The sequence below is a fragment of the Metopolophium dirhodum genome, chromosome 4, assembly GCF_019925205.1.
Source record: "Metopolophium dirhodum isolate CAU chromosome 4, ASM1992520v1, whole genome shotgun sequence".
In the NCBI taxonomy this organism is placed as follows: domain Eukaryota; kingdom Metazoa; phylum Arthropoda; class Insecta; order Hemiptera; family Aphididae; genus Metopolophium; species Metopolophium dirhodum.
This window is the reverse complement of record NC_083563.1, coordinates 30,522,794-30,541,642: the sequence shown is the minus strand read 5'-3', so window position 1 is coordinate 30,541,642 and position 18,849 is coordinate 30,522,794. Positions and strand designations below refer to the sequence as shown.

The window sequence follows — 18,849 nt, the reverse complement described above, 5'->3', positions numbered from 1 at the left end:
TTAAACAATTGTCTTCTCTCTGACATTCCGTAGGTGGGGACCGGGGGATGTGCGGTATATAATATGTAATATTATACACGGATACCTCAACAAGTTAAGTCTCTTGTCACTGAAGATTTATAAGCCGGCTGACCGTAGACGGCGGCTATCGTCGTCCAACACTAGTGGCCTGACAGTGAATATTTTGTTGTTTCCCAATTTATCTACAGTTCTCCTTTTGAAATTAATCATGACCAGTCAGTTGTGTTTTCACTTTATCTTGACAATTGATTGTAGCATGTATTTTATTTTTTTTGTCTTCCATTAATATGCGGTTTTCTTACAAGCGTCGGACGACCCCGCTAGTCATATACGGGGTATAACATTTTTCTGATCCTCGACCCGAACTAAAGACTGCGTGTTTTTGAAACACCCTAAAATGATGTATTACATCGTGTCCGGTTGATAAACGACACCCTGTGTACGATTAATACTTGAGAAATATCTTAAGTGACATCGAATCAGTGGATTGGAAAATGTATTCAATCGAAATCGAATAATATTTAAATTTAATTATAAATCTCTAACATGATCAAGATCATTAAACTCTTACATTTAAATTGTTTTAAAATATTATAAAACTATTTCCATTCAAATGTAAAAGTACAAACGCGATATAATAACAATTACGTTTTTTTTTATTCAATTTCAGTTTTGTCTTTTGAAATTGTATTATATTAAATATAATATAGGTAGGTACCTAATATTATATTATAGCAAGTTCTTTATCATCATGAAATGAAAAAAATAAAAACACTTTTTATTTTCAATTTCAATTTGGTCATTTTTAGATTTAATAATATATTTCTCCGGAAAAAAATAATTTTACACAAATTCTATAAGTTTTAAAAATAAATTAATTTTCAAGTAAATGTAATTTAAACTTCTGTTGTATACATACATATAGCCATATTATATGCACGTGGATCCGACTTGTCAGAACTGTTCAGTCTTCATTGTTTTAGTTCTCAGAAAAGCTCCAATCGTTACTATATTGTTTACAGAATGTGAATCACGGTTGTTTGGTTATTATAATTATTAATTAAAAAAACCTTATTAGTCCTTGTTAGTATTGTTTATATACGTGAAACGGAAATAATATAATGAATATCATGACTACCTATAATATCAGTTGAAGTGTTTTGTGTCAACAATAAAATTGATAAGTGTGATCAATCGATTATTTTCTCAACTTTTCACACTACCTGAATGTGTATATTTTGGTAAAAACGCCTACTCGCGTTATTAGAAGTCAGTATTGGTGCTGACGGTTTTCTTTATGTTTCGCAATTTTTTTCTACGTCGAAAACAGACAAATCGATTGGTAATTCTTTTCGTTTAGCCGGCGGACAAGAGCGGAAAACAATATACGGCACTATATTGTTCGTCGCAGACTTGAGACTAACAAATTACCCTTTCTTTGTTTTTTATTTCCTCCGTGTACGTGGTATTTGTATTTTTTTCGAACTTGGCTTTCAAAAAAAAAGACATCGTTTCCCAAACGCAATTACATTGCCTTTTCGAGTGTATCCGACCGCACTGAGGTGTTTAAACAATATAGTTCAAATATTGTCATATGGTTTACAACGACCGCTTGATAAAATAAATGAGCAACACACACTCGCGGTATTTCCTCGACTATTAGCAACAAATTTATTTAGTATTTTATTGGATTTTCAAGTATATATATCTCCAATATTGTGGTGAAAGAGCCAAGATAGATACTTCGCACCTATATAATATAATAATATGAGCCCCGAATTATTATAAAAAAAGTTTGATGATTTTACACTATTTTCATTGAAATCTTATAAGAATATAGGTACCTCATATCATTTTTTATTTTTAATCTTTCGCTAATAAATTTTTTGTTAAACCGTTTTGGTACAATTTGTATTTTGTCCTGAAAAATTGTAGATATTTTTTGTGTAACAATGATGTTTGATTTTACTGACGAATAAAAGTTACCAAACGTCTATTAGTAACAATATCTTGATCATTTTTGCCTAATTTAAGCTGCGCTTTGAATCATTTTCCGGATAATATTATTTGTCGGCTTTAAACATAAATACGTACAACTGCACCAATTGTAGTCGAACCAACTACTGTATCTCACGGATGTTTGTGTGCTTGAGTTGTATTGGTAGGACTTAATAACATTTTTATATTGTTTGTACTATATATTTTGTTAGAAGCCATTTATTGATGTACGTATTCGTGTAAGATGTATATTTCATAATTTTAATTTGCCCCAGGCAAAAATATAAATGTTCCGTTATGTTTTGTTTGAGTAAAATACATTATGATACAACCGAGTTTGAATAATGTTCTATTTAAAAGAAATCCCTCCACGAAAAATTAATTGAAAAATAGTAGTTAAATTTTATTCAGATGCAATGTAATAATATAATGTGTTCATATTTTGCAACACCAAATCCATTTATATACATTTATTGTTAAAAATGTTTTAGTGCAATATATATATATAAAACAATTTTTTTTTGTAACTACAGTCGAGTACCTCTATCTAGATTTTAATATTTTATCATTTTTAAGCCGATAAGTTTTCCACTCGGCCATTTTTTTGAAATCATATTTAGTTATAATATGGCAGCCTTGTATAAATGGTAGAACGGACATGCATAAAAAAAGTATGGAGCAAAAAAAAATGATTTACGATAAAGAGTATATGAAATGGTATATTTTACATGCATTATACCGTTGGATGGTTCTCGTCAAACGGTAACTATTCGAGTGGAAAGCCAGCAAACAAGTTAAGCCGCTTTGTTGGAGCACTTTTTTGTCGAAGAGATTACGATCGGCGAAGAATAAGCAAGGTGGTCGTTGTCGACGTTTCGTGCACGTTTCCGTGTTCAATAAAGAACCTAAATCGAGCCTATATATCGTTTAATGGAACAAAAAAATAAAAATCCATTTCCAAGCACGCGCGCTGTACCGGGAAAATGCATTTTTGTCTCCGACTTTCACGTGCACACACACACACACACACACACACACACACACACCGATGGAAACATTATTAACGGCGAGGCCAACATTAACCTGCAGACCTAACAGACTTCTTAACATTTCGTTGGCGATTCAAACGGTTTTAGCAAACTACCTACATTATCAGGTATATATAGGTACCTAATATGAACCTACATATAGGTGCATATTATTGCAGGTGTGCAGTACAGTCGTGTGTGCGGGATGCGACGGCAGTGCACCGAATTCATCCCAGGACACGGGCATCGCGATCTCAGCGGGATCCGTGTTTTAACGTGTAAAATTAATAACGTTTACAAACGACCCCGCGGTTTTTATCGCAGCCAGTCCCATTGTAATGATTTCGTTTTTCGACGTTCCACCATCCGTCTCTGATTTATGGACAATAAACCGAATAAACGCGCAGGATTTTATTACAGTCACTTTGTATTATAGCAGCGCCGCGCCGCGGACTATGTACATAACAATAATATTATATACAGAGTGATTCCCCGATCATGCTCGCCTTCCCTCCATTTTTTTTTTAAATTTAATTATGAATTTATTCCAATTCTGACTTTTGTAGGCATAAAAATAAATATAAAGATTTACAGTTGTAAAGGAAGGGGGGGGCTTCTCATTTGAAAAACAGAAGTGTGTATCTCCACAGGACACTCTTTAAGTAGGTAATAGCAGTATACACAAAAATCTCAAGAAAATTAAAACACGGTCTTTAAGTATAATATTTGAAAGTCAGATTTTAAACGAGTACATTATTGAAGACGAAAAAGGGGGTGAGCATGCTTGGGGAATCACACTATCTAATGTTGATGACTATAATCGCGTGATGACTGCGGTTCAGGAGGAAATCTAAGCATTTTGCTTGTCACCAATTTGTAACCCGAAAAATTTGGCGCTACGCATTAAGTTTCAACGACGGTGTTGTATGTATGACGTAAAAAATGTAAGAATTAATTAGTCTGTTAAAATACGTTATAGCAATGCATACGATTTTCACACTCCGACAACACTGTATACTTTCTAAAACATTTTAGTAGTTTGGATGTAAGGGTAATGGATATTATTATACTTCAATGTTCATTGTGAATAATGGGACCGGTGAAGTTTCCTTATTGTTATTTTAATTTTAAATAATAAACTAATAAATGTATTCATTTTTATTTACAGAGACTTGCAAGGAAACAACATTACGGTCATATCGTCTACTGACTTTGCCAACCTGACTAATTTACGAGTCTTGTAAGTACTTTTGTTTTTACCTTGTATTTATATAAATATGTACCTTTAAAAGTCAACTTGATTTATGTTTTTTTTTGTTCCCCCTCTTGCGTCCAGTTTGTTGGTTTTGTCTGGCGACCTGTGAAAATTTAATAGAGCTCCTACTGAGTATATGTAGAGGGTCGAGTGTATAAATAGAGGATGGTTTTCCGGGACTTTTTAAATATATTATATGCTTTATTATTCGAACGGACCCTGGGATAAGTAAATAAACATAAAAATTGTTTTTAAAATCATAACTTCGAGTGATTTTTGGCAGTGACTTAGTATTTGAACCACTTGAAATTATTCATCGATATTTGTAGCGAAAAGGGATAAAAAACAAACAGTAAGAATGCAGAAGGAAACCCAGTTTCTCATTATTCGTGTTAATAAGAACGGAAACTTATATTTTCCACTCCCGCGAACTTTGCTTTCAGACTTTTATTATTTACTCTAAGTATATCTATACTGTAGATATACTATACACCATTGCAAGTGCGCCTCGCAGCATCTTGTAAACATAATCTACTGGTTGCTCAATATCTTGTTAAAAATATAAAAATCCAATTTTATAACTACTTTTTTATATCAAATTGTGGCAAACCCTATTCAATTTTCAACAGTCTTTCTTCCGATCTTAAAAAAAAGTCATCTCAAATTGTCAAATTAAAAATACAATATTAAGTGCGTGAGTATAGATGTTTAATATAAACAGTCAATAAAGAAACACACACACACACACACACACGTGTTACCAGTGGTTTTATATAACTTTTGTATAGTATGGGAGGGATCAGTGGAAAAACACTCACCTATATGGCTATATGTAAAATAGACGTTTCAAAGTCAAACGTCCTAAAAAAAAAAAATAACTATTATGAAATTAGTGTATGAAAAAATAATTTTAGATGAGACTCTCAAACCCACCAAATTCAAAGGTCCATAGTTACACCTTTGTTCATACAGTTATACATAATATATTTTATAAAATTATATAAATGACAACTTTAAGGGATTTTCGAGCTTGTAAAACAAAATATACGCCTGTACACTATAACAATAAATAATATATTTAATATTTAATATACACAATATATGATAGTATATGACATTGTTCCAAGCAATTGAATCATATTGTCTTAACGGTGTCAGTGTCTTTAAACCATCATGGTAATACATAATTAATATTTTATAGGTAGCTGCCACAATCACAACTTTTATCTATTACATTTTACTATCATAGTGTGGACTGTGGACCCTGATCTAGAGTGTATAGTTGAGCTATATCAAATTTGCATATTACCACAATTCATTATGGTGAAATATCTAATAATTTAAAATTAAGTTTGTTTATGAATATGTATACAACAATATCATATTTTTAAACTTTTTCTAAACAATATTATTTATAAGCAAAGGGTTTCTGACACCTCACCCCTTCACATTTCCCCCTCACCATACGCCTCTTTATGGGTCACATAATATTATGTAACGTGAAGATTTGTATTGAATTTCATTGTACAATATTGTCAGATCAAAAAAAAAGAATATAAGATAATGTCGCATGGATAATGAGCCCTCATCAGTCACCAGACAACCCCCTCGCTTCATACCTACATTATTGATATTATTACCATCGCTAATTTTTATCCAATTATTATTATCTAATCGTACGTAAAATATAATATCAAGTTTCACATAATATGTATAACATATGTGCAGTGCCATTCCATTTTCGGCACAGCTATCTATATAATATTATACGACACAAACATTCCCTATATATGGCTTTTCCACCCCAGGCATTTCTCACCATGCTGGTCGATTCCATCCCATCCCGGGTAGGATTAAAGGGATTAAATGTTTGAAATTTTTTTCATTGAATTTTGGATCTGACGGCGTCGTTTTTCATAACAAGTAGACGAATATTTTCGATTTAAATAACTGCAGCCCGCTAGAGAATGACCCGCCCCGGGTCAGTGTATTATATTGCAGCCTAAAAATATAATTATTATTTTATACCTTTTTATTTGGTTACGACCTTCCTACGCTTTCTATTTATTATTATTAAAAATGAATAATAATTATCAAAAAATATCCAAATGTTCAAATAAATAACTGCGAAAGAAAAATTCCCGTTCAGCCGCAACTGTTCAACATCTATGATATAAAAATACGTTAGGAGGGGAAATGACCGTCCCAGATTTATAATTATTATGTTATCTATTATATTTATTATAGTTATGTATGTTTCTGCTGAATAATTTGTTAGTTTTAGTTATGTTTGAAAAAAAAATGTTATTAATTACTCTCGGGTCTAATTAATTTGATTGGGTACAGTAATAATTACCACTGAGACTGAACTGCTAGTCCGGTGATTTCATTTCATTTTATTCTTTTAAATTATATTATATCTCTAAAAGAGGTGCTACAATAACATGTACAAAGTATTTTTTGAACCTTGAAACTTATATCGCTGTGTATTCGAGGCGTGTTTTTATCTCAAATATAAGGGTGTAAGTTTTTGAACTGTAAGTCGGACAAAAAGTAATTTTAATAAATGGCAATATTTCTTCGATACTGCTGTCAAACAGCAAGTTGAGAATCATTCTTCCATGCAGTAGGATTTGTAACCAATTAAATTCGTTTTCTATATATTGTTTGCTTTATTCTTAAAAACGCAATCAAATCATTCGTATTTTTCCCTTCTTATATATAATATATACGCACCCCCCGAAAGACCCTTTTTATAAGAAACTTTATAATTGAAAAATGTTTCTTTTTAATTGTTTCTTTTTCTTATTTTTTCAAGGCAATTGTCGGACAATCAAATCCATACGATTGAGAAAGGAGCTTTCAAACATCTCGGTCGATTGGAACGACTGTAAGTATATTACCGTTATATAAATATATAATATTAATTATAGGTACGTAAATAGTTTTTCTCGTCATTAATCATGTCCGAATATAATAACAATCTTTGCGAACACAATGGTCGTTAATTAAACAGAATGACCTATTATATAAATAAATACATACATATATATATAGTTATTGTTATTTGTTAAGGATATCAAGACGATTAAATTATAAATTATATAATATTATTACTATAGTGTCGTCGTCAAGTTGAGTAGGACTGAAATTAAAATGTCAAAAGCTACTTCTCGTGTTAAATGTTTATGCATACGTAATCCAACGCATGACTAGAAATGTGTGGTTGACATCTCGACGTTTTGACAAATGAAGAAGGTAATAAAAAAAAACAACACATGCTTATCGAGTCAACTACGCGTGCGATTATATAGAACATTAAAAATAATTTTCATAATATAGTGCTTGTTTACGGAGGTTGTATATAGTTTTGGCAACATTTCCACGACATAAAAAGTTTATTGTTTGTGGAGTGAATAAAGCTTGAAAAATACACGATTTTATTCATTTAAAAATTATTAATACTTTACGTACCTACATGATGTTAACAGCTTCCCTACAAAACGATTGTCGTGGTCACGAAGTCGATACCTTGTAGAACTATCAACTACCCTAACACTATAACTACGACACCGCGAATAACTTAATAATATAATACAGTTGTTATTAATGGGTTCGATAGAAACTGAAGTATCCGGAGTAGGTACTTTGACATTGCGCAGAAGTTATAAAAAAAGGATACGTCTCGAGGAAAATCCTGTTGATCCCATGACTGTTGTAAAATATTGCCGTTGTGGAGGTGCTGACGTGTGGCCATCGGCGAGGACGATCGATAATATTATTATAAAAATAAAATCAATTAATCGACACGAATAATTGAAATGTGAATGAAAAATTATTCACACGAACCACCGGTCGGTGTCGAGAAGTTGTTGGGAATATGTGTGTGGGCTGTGTGCTGCATCAGTGTTGGTGATTACTGATTTGCACCTACGTACTTGCGTCTGCTGCTGGCCGAACGCGTCTAGCGCGTATGATATTATATTATATAGGTAGGTAAACAGTGGAAACCGTTTATAATGGTTGTAGTGACACGCCGGGCTTGGAGACCAAAAATTAAAGGCCCCGGGGCAAAACTCATATTATGTTCTTTATGCCAAATTTTATCGGTTGTTAGGACGTTCTTATAATGATCATACGGATGTAATGATGTTTATTTTTGGTGAATTTAGACGAATGGCATGCCCATAATGACCACGCAATATAGCTTCCACGTTAACGATGGTTTATAGCAGTATTAAATTTCAAGATGAGAAAAAAATATCATCAAACAATCTGCAGTGACAATTTATGTGGCTATTAATGATGTAAGGTCAAAAACAAACTTTGAAAACGTAGAAACGAAATTAGTAAATACTACAACATTTTTCTAATAAAAAACATGTTACGAACAAAATTATCAGATATTTTTTAAATGTATACCTAGTGAATACGCTTTACTTTTTAACGGTAGGTAGATTGACTTAAGCGATTTAAATTTTAAATAATATACTGTATTGTAATAGGTGACTAATAACTTTTATTGAATTTCGGTTGTTATGACCATTGCTTTTCGGTTATTATGACCTATTTTCCCTGGTCCCTTGGACGACATTATAAACGATGTCAACTGTAATATAATATTATATCGATACACGTCGCCGTGGTGAAGGGGTGTGGTAGGATTTCAACAACTGTGCAATTTGTCATGAATGGACCCCGTTGATTATTTACGTCGCAATTTCCGCGTTCTATTCGCCAGCAGGATCCCCGGGATTTTCTGGTATCCACCGACTACCAATGATACCACACACACACACATACACACACAGCCAGTGTATATAATATCACCCCCCCCCCCCCCGTCAAGCCCTTATACTCGCTTATACCGCATACTAAAACCACCGACAGCTAATTAACTTATAATTCCACACGAATATAATATATACATATAATATTATCGTCCAATATATACACATCAGTATTCAAAACAACGATGTGTGTACTGTGTACACTACAGGACAAACGTGCCCATGAACAGTACGTATATACAACACACGGTGTACAGAGCGATTCACCGAATATGCTTACCTCCATTATTTCGTTTAATAATGGTTTTTATTTAAATTCAGAATTTCGGAATTTTTAAACGATTTTTTGTACTACTTAACGAGTATTCGGTGGCTATACAAACTTCTGTTTTTCAAATGAGAACCCACCTCCCTTTTTTACTGTACACTATTTAGTGGATTTTTTTAAGTTTTTTTTTTAACAATTTTGTTGCACCTAATTCAAAACTAAAACGAGTAGTTTTTCAGATATTCAAATGGATATATTAAGGATAATAGTCCTTAAAAATGGTTTTAAATAAATATTAAATAGATTTAATATCGGATCTAGTTTTTATACTTAGACCATATTTACAAATATTTATATTGGTAGATTATAATATAAATTACATACTAATTTTTTTAAATTACTATAGTTCCTGTATCCAAAAACTACATTATTGACATTTGACCTTTTTATTCTTAGTACATAAAGTTGAATAGTTCTAAACTGCTCGTTTGAATTTTGATTTTGATCAACATTTTCAGAAAAATTATCGGTATTATTAATTTACTGTATAAAAGGAGTGTAGTCATTTGAAAAACAGAAGTTTGTATCTCCTAAAGTAGTACAAAATATCTCAAGAACTCAAAAATATTATAGTCTATTTAAAAATTCCAAAAACCAGATTTTGTATAACTGTTTTGTTACTTGTTGATGAAAGAAAAGAGGGTGAGTACGCCTGGGGAGCCACTCTGTATACCTACACATCGTAACTGTACAGGATGATTATTTTAATGGTGCGCTCATCGCGTCAGCTGTCAATTTTCATATCCCTCGTAAAAATTGTCTTCACTTGTTATAAATAGCTAGGTAGTCAGTGTAAGTACTATAACTAGGGCTGAGATTTTAATATGCAATTGTTATGTTATTTATTTTTATACTGTTGGATTTCTGTGTGTAATCTGTACGAGTCGTAATAGTTTCAAGCTACTGAAAACAAATTGCTGTTCTTGCAAATGTCTGCACGATATAATTTTATGATAGAATTTGATAGCAAATTGAAGAAAAATGAAATCGCATAATATATAATATTATACTAAGCTGATTTCAAAATGTGTATATTTTAGACGAGTGACGTAGCAAGGGATATCCAGAGAACCACTCTGTATACGTGGGTACGTAAAGCAATATTAATATACATATAGGCAGTATGACGTATACAAACATACATGATAACATAATATATTATGCAGCCCTTCGATTTCTGTAAACATTATTGTTGCCACGTGGTAATGCCTTAAACATCAATGTGGTCCACGATCTATATACACTGAACCTAAAAATACGTTCAACCATCTGAAATATTACTTTTCAACGTAAATATTTGTCTGGATTTAACTAATACATTTTGTTTGTATTTTGTAGGTACATTCGTTAAAATATTAATTATATTTCGCGCGTCGAATAATTTAGCCGTCGCACGTTTGCGAACGCCAATTCTGATTGATTTAAGTAAAACAAATCTTTCTACTTTTTATCTATTTTAATACCTATTATATTTAATATTTAAATTGTTTTTTTTTCAACAATTTTCAAATGTCAAACTTTATAATAATATTATGTCGAAATTTAATATTTTCGACGATTAGATACGTCCGTCACTTTTGTTTAGACAAAACGTTCAACTGCATTCTTCATTTATCATTTAAACTCATATAATCATAATATAATGTATGATGTTATTATTTAAATGTTGAATTTTTACTCATAAATCATATTTTCTATTTACTATTGAATCAGACCGACTTCCGTACTATGACGAGGTACCTACACTTGAAACCTTCTATAAAGCAGACCGAATTCACGGGGTTTTTAATATATTTTTTTTACTCTTTGGTATATTGAAATATTCTTTGTTTAAATGCAATATTGTTTAATCTTTAATGTTCACAAATTCAACATTATTATATTCCTGAATAATATCAATTTGTATCAGGTATAGTCAACTCTTTTCAGTTGTGACTATATTATTATATGAGTCAAGAAAAAAAATGTATTAACTGTACAAACTTATTCAAAGTTGTACAGCACCGTCTAGGCGTCTTATCGACTGCAGGATATAAACTTAAAATTGTTTTCATAACTATCTCACACTAATAATGTTAATATTGTATATTAACATTAGTCATGCAAATTTTCAAAAATTATTGTTCGGCTTGTTCGAGATTCAAGTAGTGCATTATTAATTCATTGCATAAATAAAAATAATTTATGTTCATTTTGAAAATAATTTATAATTGAGCCGACTAAATCACATTTAAATTAAATGTTTCGTCGGCGTTTTAAGCGTAATAGTTCTCTTCCAGTCCGTTTGTTTATTACATTTAATGAATCCAGCAGTTTATTTAGCATCTCTCAAAAAACATATAGCTTCACAGAAATTGAAACCTATGCCAAAAAACTTTTTAAAACATTTCACACTAATAATATGCCAAATATATACTTTAATTTATTAATGACGCTTTAACTCCCAAGATCACGTTTTTACAAAAACTAAATATTTTTTGTTTAAGATTTTTAAAAAAAATGAACTGAAACTAACAATTTGGCACTGCCTGGTAAAAAGGACGTATTAATACTCTGCTCTGAGGGTTAAAATTTATGGGCCAGTTTTTCAATTAACTTTTACACGGATATTGTTGTCACAAACAATCTTTTATCGTAAAAACACTCTGGCCATAATACGACATCTGAAAGTACTTAATAGCTCTTGTATTTTTTAAACTTTGTGTTTAGTTCTATTTGTTTTTAGAAACATTTAAAGCTTTACCAATTATTAAAAGCACTATAAAATAGATGTTTTACATGAATATTAATATAGTTTATAAACAATATATATTATACACAAAAAAAAAAATCAGTCAAATCTTTTCATCAATTTTACTATTTCAGACATATGATTAATGCTTAATAATATTACGATTAAATACAATTCATGATCAATTTGCTCATAATATTAATATGCCTTACAATCCTTAAAATACATGATAACAATACAAATTTTACTCCCGGCGTTCGCTTGCCGATGCTGCCGTGAAAGATGTTTTCACACTGTAAGCTGTAGGCTAATTTATGTACGACCCGAAGGCACATTAATATCGCAGGTGAGATTGCCAAAGGTCACCAAAGGCTGAGGATAATTGCGTTTTGAGCCCTTTCACCCGGCCGCCGCGCCATGCGAGCTTTCATTAAAGTCCCGTCACGGCCGTCCATTATGGGGAGCCTATCGTGACCAGGACACTTTTACCACCCACGGGCAAATTATTATTAATATACTCCGAAATTCCCGTTTAATGAAAAGGATAGTCGACGAATAGACCCGACCCCAGTTCGCCTGTAGGATAATATAATAGTTATTGGAAATATTTGTCAACAACACCACCTATAAATATATTTAATATACTCAGGCTGTGATCATCGGGCACATACACTATAAAATATATTATATATTTATAATGGCCGCATTAAGCGTGAGGGAGTATATAATATTATATATAGTAAATCAGGATCTTTATCACCAGCAAAACGCTTCCCCTTTTTGTTTTTTCCCGAATTAATTTCCAGAGGCTTTAGACCCGAAATCGCCCACCGGTTACCGGCGAACCGAAAACAACCGGAACTACCCTCCGCCAAATATAAAAAAAAAAAAGTTAAAATAAATGCAAAGTTTAAATTAAAACAAATGAACGCTATTTTTTTAGGACTTATCACAGACCCCGCGTATACATACAGCTTACGTACACACTATTAATTTTCATTCAATAACACTTGTCGAAATTCTCGCGGTTTCAGTGTATAAAATTGAAATTAATTTCTTTTTCTCGGCCGTATATAAAAATGACGCGTGGATCACTATAATATTATAGAACAGTATATTTAGGTGTTTCCGCTGCTGCAGTATAGGTACATGGTGTATGCACACAGCGCCTATACCTATATGCCATTGAAATGTTATCGAGTCGATAATATATATTATTATAACGATAATAATATATTATTATTATAATATAAGATTTCGGTATTTTACGTCACCCGCCGCGCCGTTGACATTTAAAGTTTAGGCGATAGTATAATGTGGCTGTCGTTTGCAAAAGTCTTTTGTGTGGTGAACGCGGGCGTAAACTTTATTGTTGGTTGACGGATTATTAACGGACGTATAAAGCGTGTACCGCAGACGCCTTGCCGGTCCCGTGGAAAAGCTAATAATATATAAAATACTATAACTGCGCGTGTATAACGTACGATAATATCATATCATCATTAGGTACCTGTGCGAAAAAGGAAAATTCGAAACTTGGTGTGGTAGAGACTTGTACGTTTAGTGACTTTGGCCAGGGCCGATAATCGACAGCACGCCGTCACCTAAGTATACAGGGCGATCCACTTAACGCAAGACATAATATTATACTCTAATTAGGTACTTCAGAAAACACCAAAGTTTTTGATTTTATATTTCTAAGCAGTACATTATTCGGAAAATGTTTAAAATCGAGTTTCGGATAATTTGTTTATTAGTAGTTATACTAGTAGGTAGTTAGTATAAGTTTAGTTGAGTGGAGTAGTGGACTGATATTTTCTGGGGTGCCCTTGCCCAACTCCATCCACCCAATCTAAACATTACATACTTGTGGGTAACTCATAAACTAATCGTCCGAAATTCGATTTTTTTACCTCATAGTACTCCAAAATTGGGATGATCCATTTAACGCACAAGAAACTCATTTTTTTTTAAACTATTAATGTATTTGAAAATATTTTCTTTACTTAATTTTAAGTCACTAAAAACCAATATATATTTTTACCATTTATAATAGTTATAAATTTTAATTTCTTAATTTTTTTTCAAAACCAAAGCATTTTAAGATAGGGAAATGCGATACATTTATGAGGCACGGGCAAATGGGTGATTAATTTCTTGCTCTTTTGGAAGCACCAATTTTTAATATTGAAATACTTACTTGAATATTTGATACCTAATGAGTTTGTATGTCTCTAGTTCATGATACTTATTTGTCATTAATCATTATCATAAGCGTTAATAGGGTAGGGATTTGGGCGCTCGAGCTACTCAATAGCCTCCTCGTGCACATTTCAGAAATATATGAAAATATGTACAGATAAAAGTAGGAATAGGTATTTAAAACAACAATTTATTATTGCCGAGAAGCACATTGAGAAAAATAATTAAATGTATCCGAATAAACACGTGGGTTATTTTGTATTTTATATTCGACATTGGCACCATTAGTCTCAAAACCATAGTACCACCAAATGTCCAATTCCCGCAGCAGCCTTTTATATAATATAATTTTGGTCGTCTTATATATTGTAATGTGCACTATTGTGCAGTCGTTTGGTTGTATTCACCAGACACTGACCGGATGTCATATCCATAATGTTATGGTGTTGATACCCTCTCCCCCGAAATAAAGATTGTTATAAGTACCATCTATATATCGGTTATTCACCGGGTCGGCAGTATGCGTTTTTCTACGGACAAAATTGCCCCACGTGTGTGCCTGCTGCATCAGTCTCAAAGTATTCTAAATAAATAATCCAGTCAATGAATTATGCGTATAAATAACAATTTAACAAACGCATTATTTAAAATATAAACAAAGAAATTACGAACAAATATTTAATAATATAATAAAATATAAATAACGTGTGCTATTTTGCATAAAAAAGTAATTTTTAGGTTTTGAGTGATTGAATTGTGACCAAACAAATTGCTTAAAAAATTACGACTACAAGACATCGTGCGTCCACGACAACGCAGCCATTCGATCGGACGTAAAATTTCACACAAAATGAACGTATAAAAAATAATGCGACGTTGCACCCCTTTTCGTAAAAACCGTCCAATTATGTGTTCCATACAAAAACGCCTGTACCTGCCTATAAATATACCGACAATTAGTGACATGTGTAATGTTGTTATGTAAATTATATTATGTTCAACGCTGCGTTTGTCACGAGGTGTTCGTTTATAGTGCTCTCGACAATAATGTTATTATTATTATTATCATTGTATTCGAACTGTCCGCGGGGGGATGCGATCGTGCTGCAGCAATAATAATAATAATAATAATAATAATGTATCGTTGCCCGGCGATAGGTACACTACTTTACACCGTGTGCTATATTATGGTTCTTATCGGAAATGCCGAGGCCGTTTTGCGTTTATGGAAACTAAATGTCCATAATATTATATAGGTAGGTGCTATAGTATTTTTTATTCGTTCGCCACCACACCGGAATCATTATCCATAATAAATATCGTAAATCATTTTTTACGCGTGCAGTACCCCTACTATGACCTTTAACTGCGTATTTTCCTCAACTACAAAATAATAAAATAACACTTTCATGTATAATATAGCCAACATATTATCATTGTACTTTGTTGAGACCCATTATAGAGGCATTCGTCCTAAATATCTACAGAGGTATTTTCGAAAATATTAGGACCATATCACATTCATTTTCATACTTAAAAACGTATTAAAACGCTGTCTCGTGTACGAATTTCAATTCGATTTTGTTATTATTACTTAAATTTCTTCGTAGAATTTTTACTGAATGTTTCAGTTTTATCATTTAACTAATGCTTACCTACTGTGAAGTATAATACGATTTTAATTATAGTAAAAGTAGCTCTAAACACGAAAACAGCCATATACGTTTATAAAAAACATTCTAAGACTAAGGTCACATATTATATAGAAGATTAACAATAATACTAAAAAGAAAAAACGCTTTTTAAGAGGGTGTTGAACGAATGCCAAAACAAATGAGAAATGAAACACCCGGTTAACGTATGGTAAAACGTTTTTTAAAAAAAAATATCTGTCGTTTAGAATATTGTGGGTTTTTCGTATAATAAAACAGAAAGAAACAAACGTTACATTTAATAGGTTGTCTGTGATTGGTTATTTTAGACCCGAACTTCTTTTGGTTACATCAACACAAACTATTTGAACACGCATTTCCCTGATGTGATAAATTTTATCAAATTCGATATCTATGGAATGTCGGTAGACTTCCTAAAAAGAAATATTATATTATTCATCTTAAAATAAAAAACTCTTGATTTGATGATATGCTATATTGTTGCGTTTTTTTTTTCGTGGTTGTTTTTTACGTTTGTGCAATTAAACAATTTCGATCTGATATCATTGTTAATGTGCGTGCTATTTTTTTTATATATATATATTTTCGGTGGCTATTGTAACGCATATCGCGATATATTTCTCTCTCTGGACCGCAATTAATAATACAAAAAAAAAAAAATACGTTCTTTTTTTTTCCACTCCGGACCCATGACAGAGCCGTCCACCAGATAACGGTAAAATATATGCTCTTGTAAAAAATCGTCTTTCGAGAGCTATTTTAAGTGCAAAAGTTCGCTTTGAACACGAAGCAAATGTAGAGAAGGGGGATAAAGGAATTAGTTTTAATTAAAACGCCCAGCGAAAAGAAAAACGATTTTCCGCCAGGTAATTAATTTTTAATCAGTTCGGAAAAACTTTTATATTTTAATAGCTTTTCTAACTGTTTTGTAACCGGACGAGGTGGTTAAATTTAACTCGTACATAGGTATCGCTAATAGATTAAATGCAGAATAATGCAGTAATTAAATGAAAAAAACATATTTACATTGCCTATGCCTACTATACTTCAAAGAAACACGATACGACGTATAAAACCATAGTAAATCGATATAATATTATCTCAATACATAATACAATATTATTTACAAGCGTTTTTTTCGTTATATTACACGAATCTTGTGTTTCATGCAATTTTAATATAATCAATTCCCACGTGTTCATTAAACCCGACTGAAAGGATGTACAACGAACCCGTGAACAGATAAATAAAATATTTTGTTCGAACTGAGTATAATATATAATTAATGAAATGTCTTGTTTTGGTCGGTTCCTTGGAAAATATTGATAAAGTAGTGATTGCCGACACCGGTGTTTTGTACAATATTTTATATTATACAGCCGCGGTGTAGTGCAGCTGTATAATATAACAATATTATCCATTAAAAACTAATGTAATCCATTAATTTACTTATTATACACATAAATACTCTCAGATAAGTATACTATACGCGTCATATTCTCTTAACTTAAAATTCATATTTTTATTACGATAAAAAATATACTATTACTTTAGGTACTATATAATAGCAAATAAAAATGTTGAGCGTACAATAACAAAATAAGATTTTATTAAGTGAGAAATTTAAAACTATCCGTTTCATTTTATATTATTTGCGCTGACAATTGAATTTTGAGTAAATATACTAAAACTGATATCGTCTGCGAAGAATATTGTGTCTTATATACATTTACCCATATAATACTTACACCGTACATATACCTATATGCAAAGCTATACGGTATATGTATATATTTCGTTTTGTTTATATTTTTTTGAAAAATGAATACACAAAGTGGAAGAGAATGGTATTTGAAATTGAAGATATGATAAACCTGCACTGTGCTATAAATCATGTTCACGAGACATTGGGTCCATTTGTCTTAAGAACCGATGATTTTTCGGCGTGAAATGTCGAGGGAAATTTAAACTAATTCCACATTTTATTCACTCTGTCTGTCTGTCTCTCTCTCTCTCTCTCTCTCTCTCTCTTTTTTATTTTTTTTGGTTATTTTTATTTAACGCGGGGGCGATAAATTTCTGTACAGAACTACAGTCGCTTTCAATATTGCATACCCCGACTAAAGAGATCTGTCGGATTTAAGTTGATGTAGTTATGTTAGACCAAAAACTTTACTGATAACGTCTGTTTCAAACTTTCACCGGTATCGAAGTTTCCTGCCAAGGTTTCTGGTTTGCAAACAGTTTTCGGAAAAGCTTATTATTTCTCATTTTGGGACCAACTTAAAGGATCCGTCGAAGTGTACAATGCGCTAACTTAATCCCCTCCTCCTGCTGCTGACCCCTCAAAGATGTGCACTAATTGCTAATCAACCATGGTGGTCCTGAGACACCTCGTTAATCCAAAAGAATCCTTTTTTAATAAGAACAACAACAACTACACCAATAATAACGTCCCCTATTTTTCGGTAGATATAATATAATTAATTGTAAAAGATTTTATATATTTTTTCGGTCGTTCGTTTTTATTGACCTCGAGCAAATTGAATGTTTGACCAGGTGTTGTCGCAATGCGGGTTAGCACAATAATATATAGAGCTGTGCCACCACAGATAATCCTCTTAGTGTCTCTTATTATTGCCACCCTCTCTAAGGTTTTATGGATGAAGAAGCCGTAAAAACCGCGGGTAATTGGCTGTTTGACCGCAGATGTTCTGCTGTTGATTATATCCAATGCGCTCTACGAGTCTGAATTGTGTTTAATAGAATGGATAGAGTCGCAAACAGTTGCAACACTTGTTGTTTACACGACATTCGGTGTGA

At 32.1% G+C, this 18,849-nt stretch overlaps 1 protein-coding gene across 1 annotated transcript in view; it reads left to right on the top strand.

The window, feature by feature from the left end:
* LOC132942941 (protein slit) overlaps positions 1-18,849 on the top strand; it is a 132,084-nt gene that overhangs the window by 64,914 nt on the left and 48,321 nt on the right. Inside the window, exons 2-3 of the mRNA XM_061011659.1 lie at positions 4,216-4,287; positions 7,121-7,192. Of these exons, the coding sequence (XP_060867642.1) occupies positions 4,216-4,287; positions 7,121-7,192 (144 nt within the window). The remainder of the gene's footprint in view (positions 1-4,215; positions 4,288-7,120; positions 7,193-18,849) is intronic.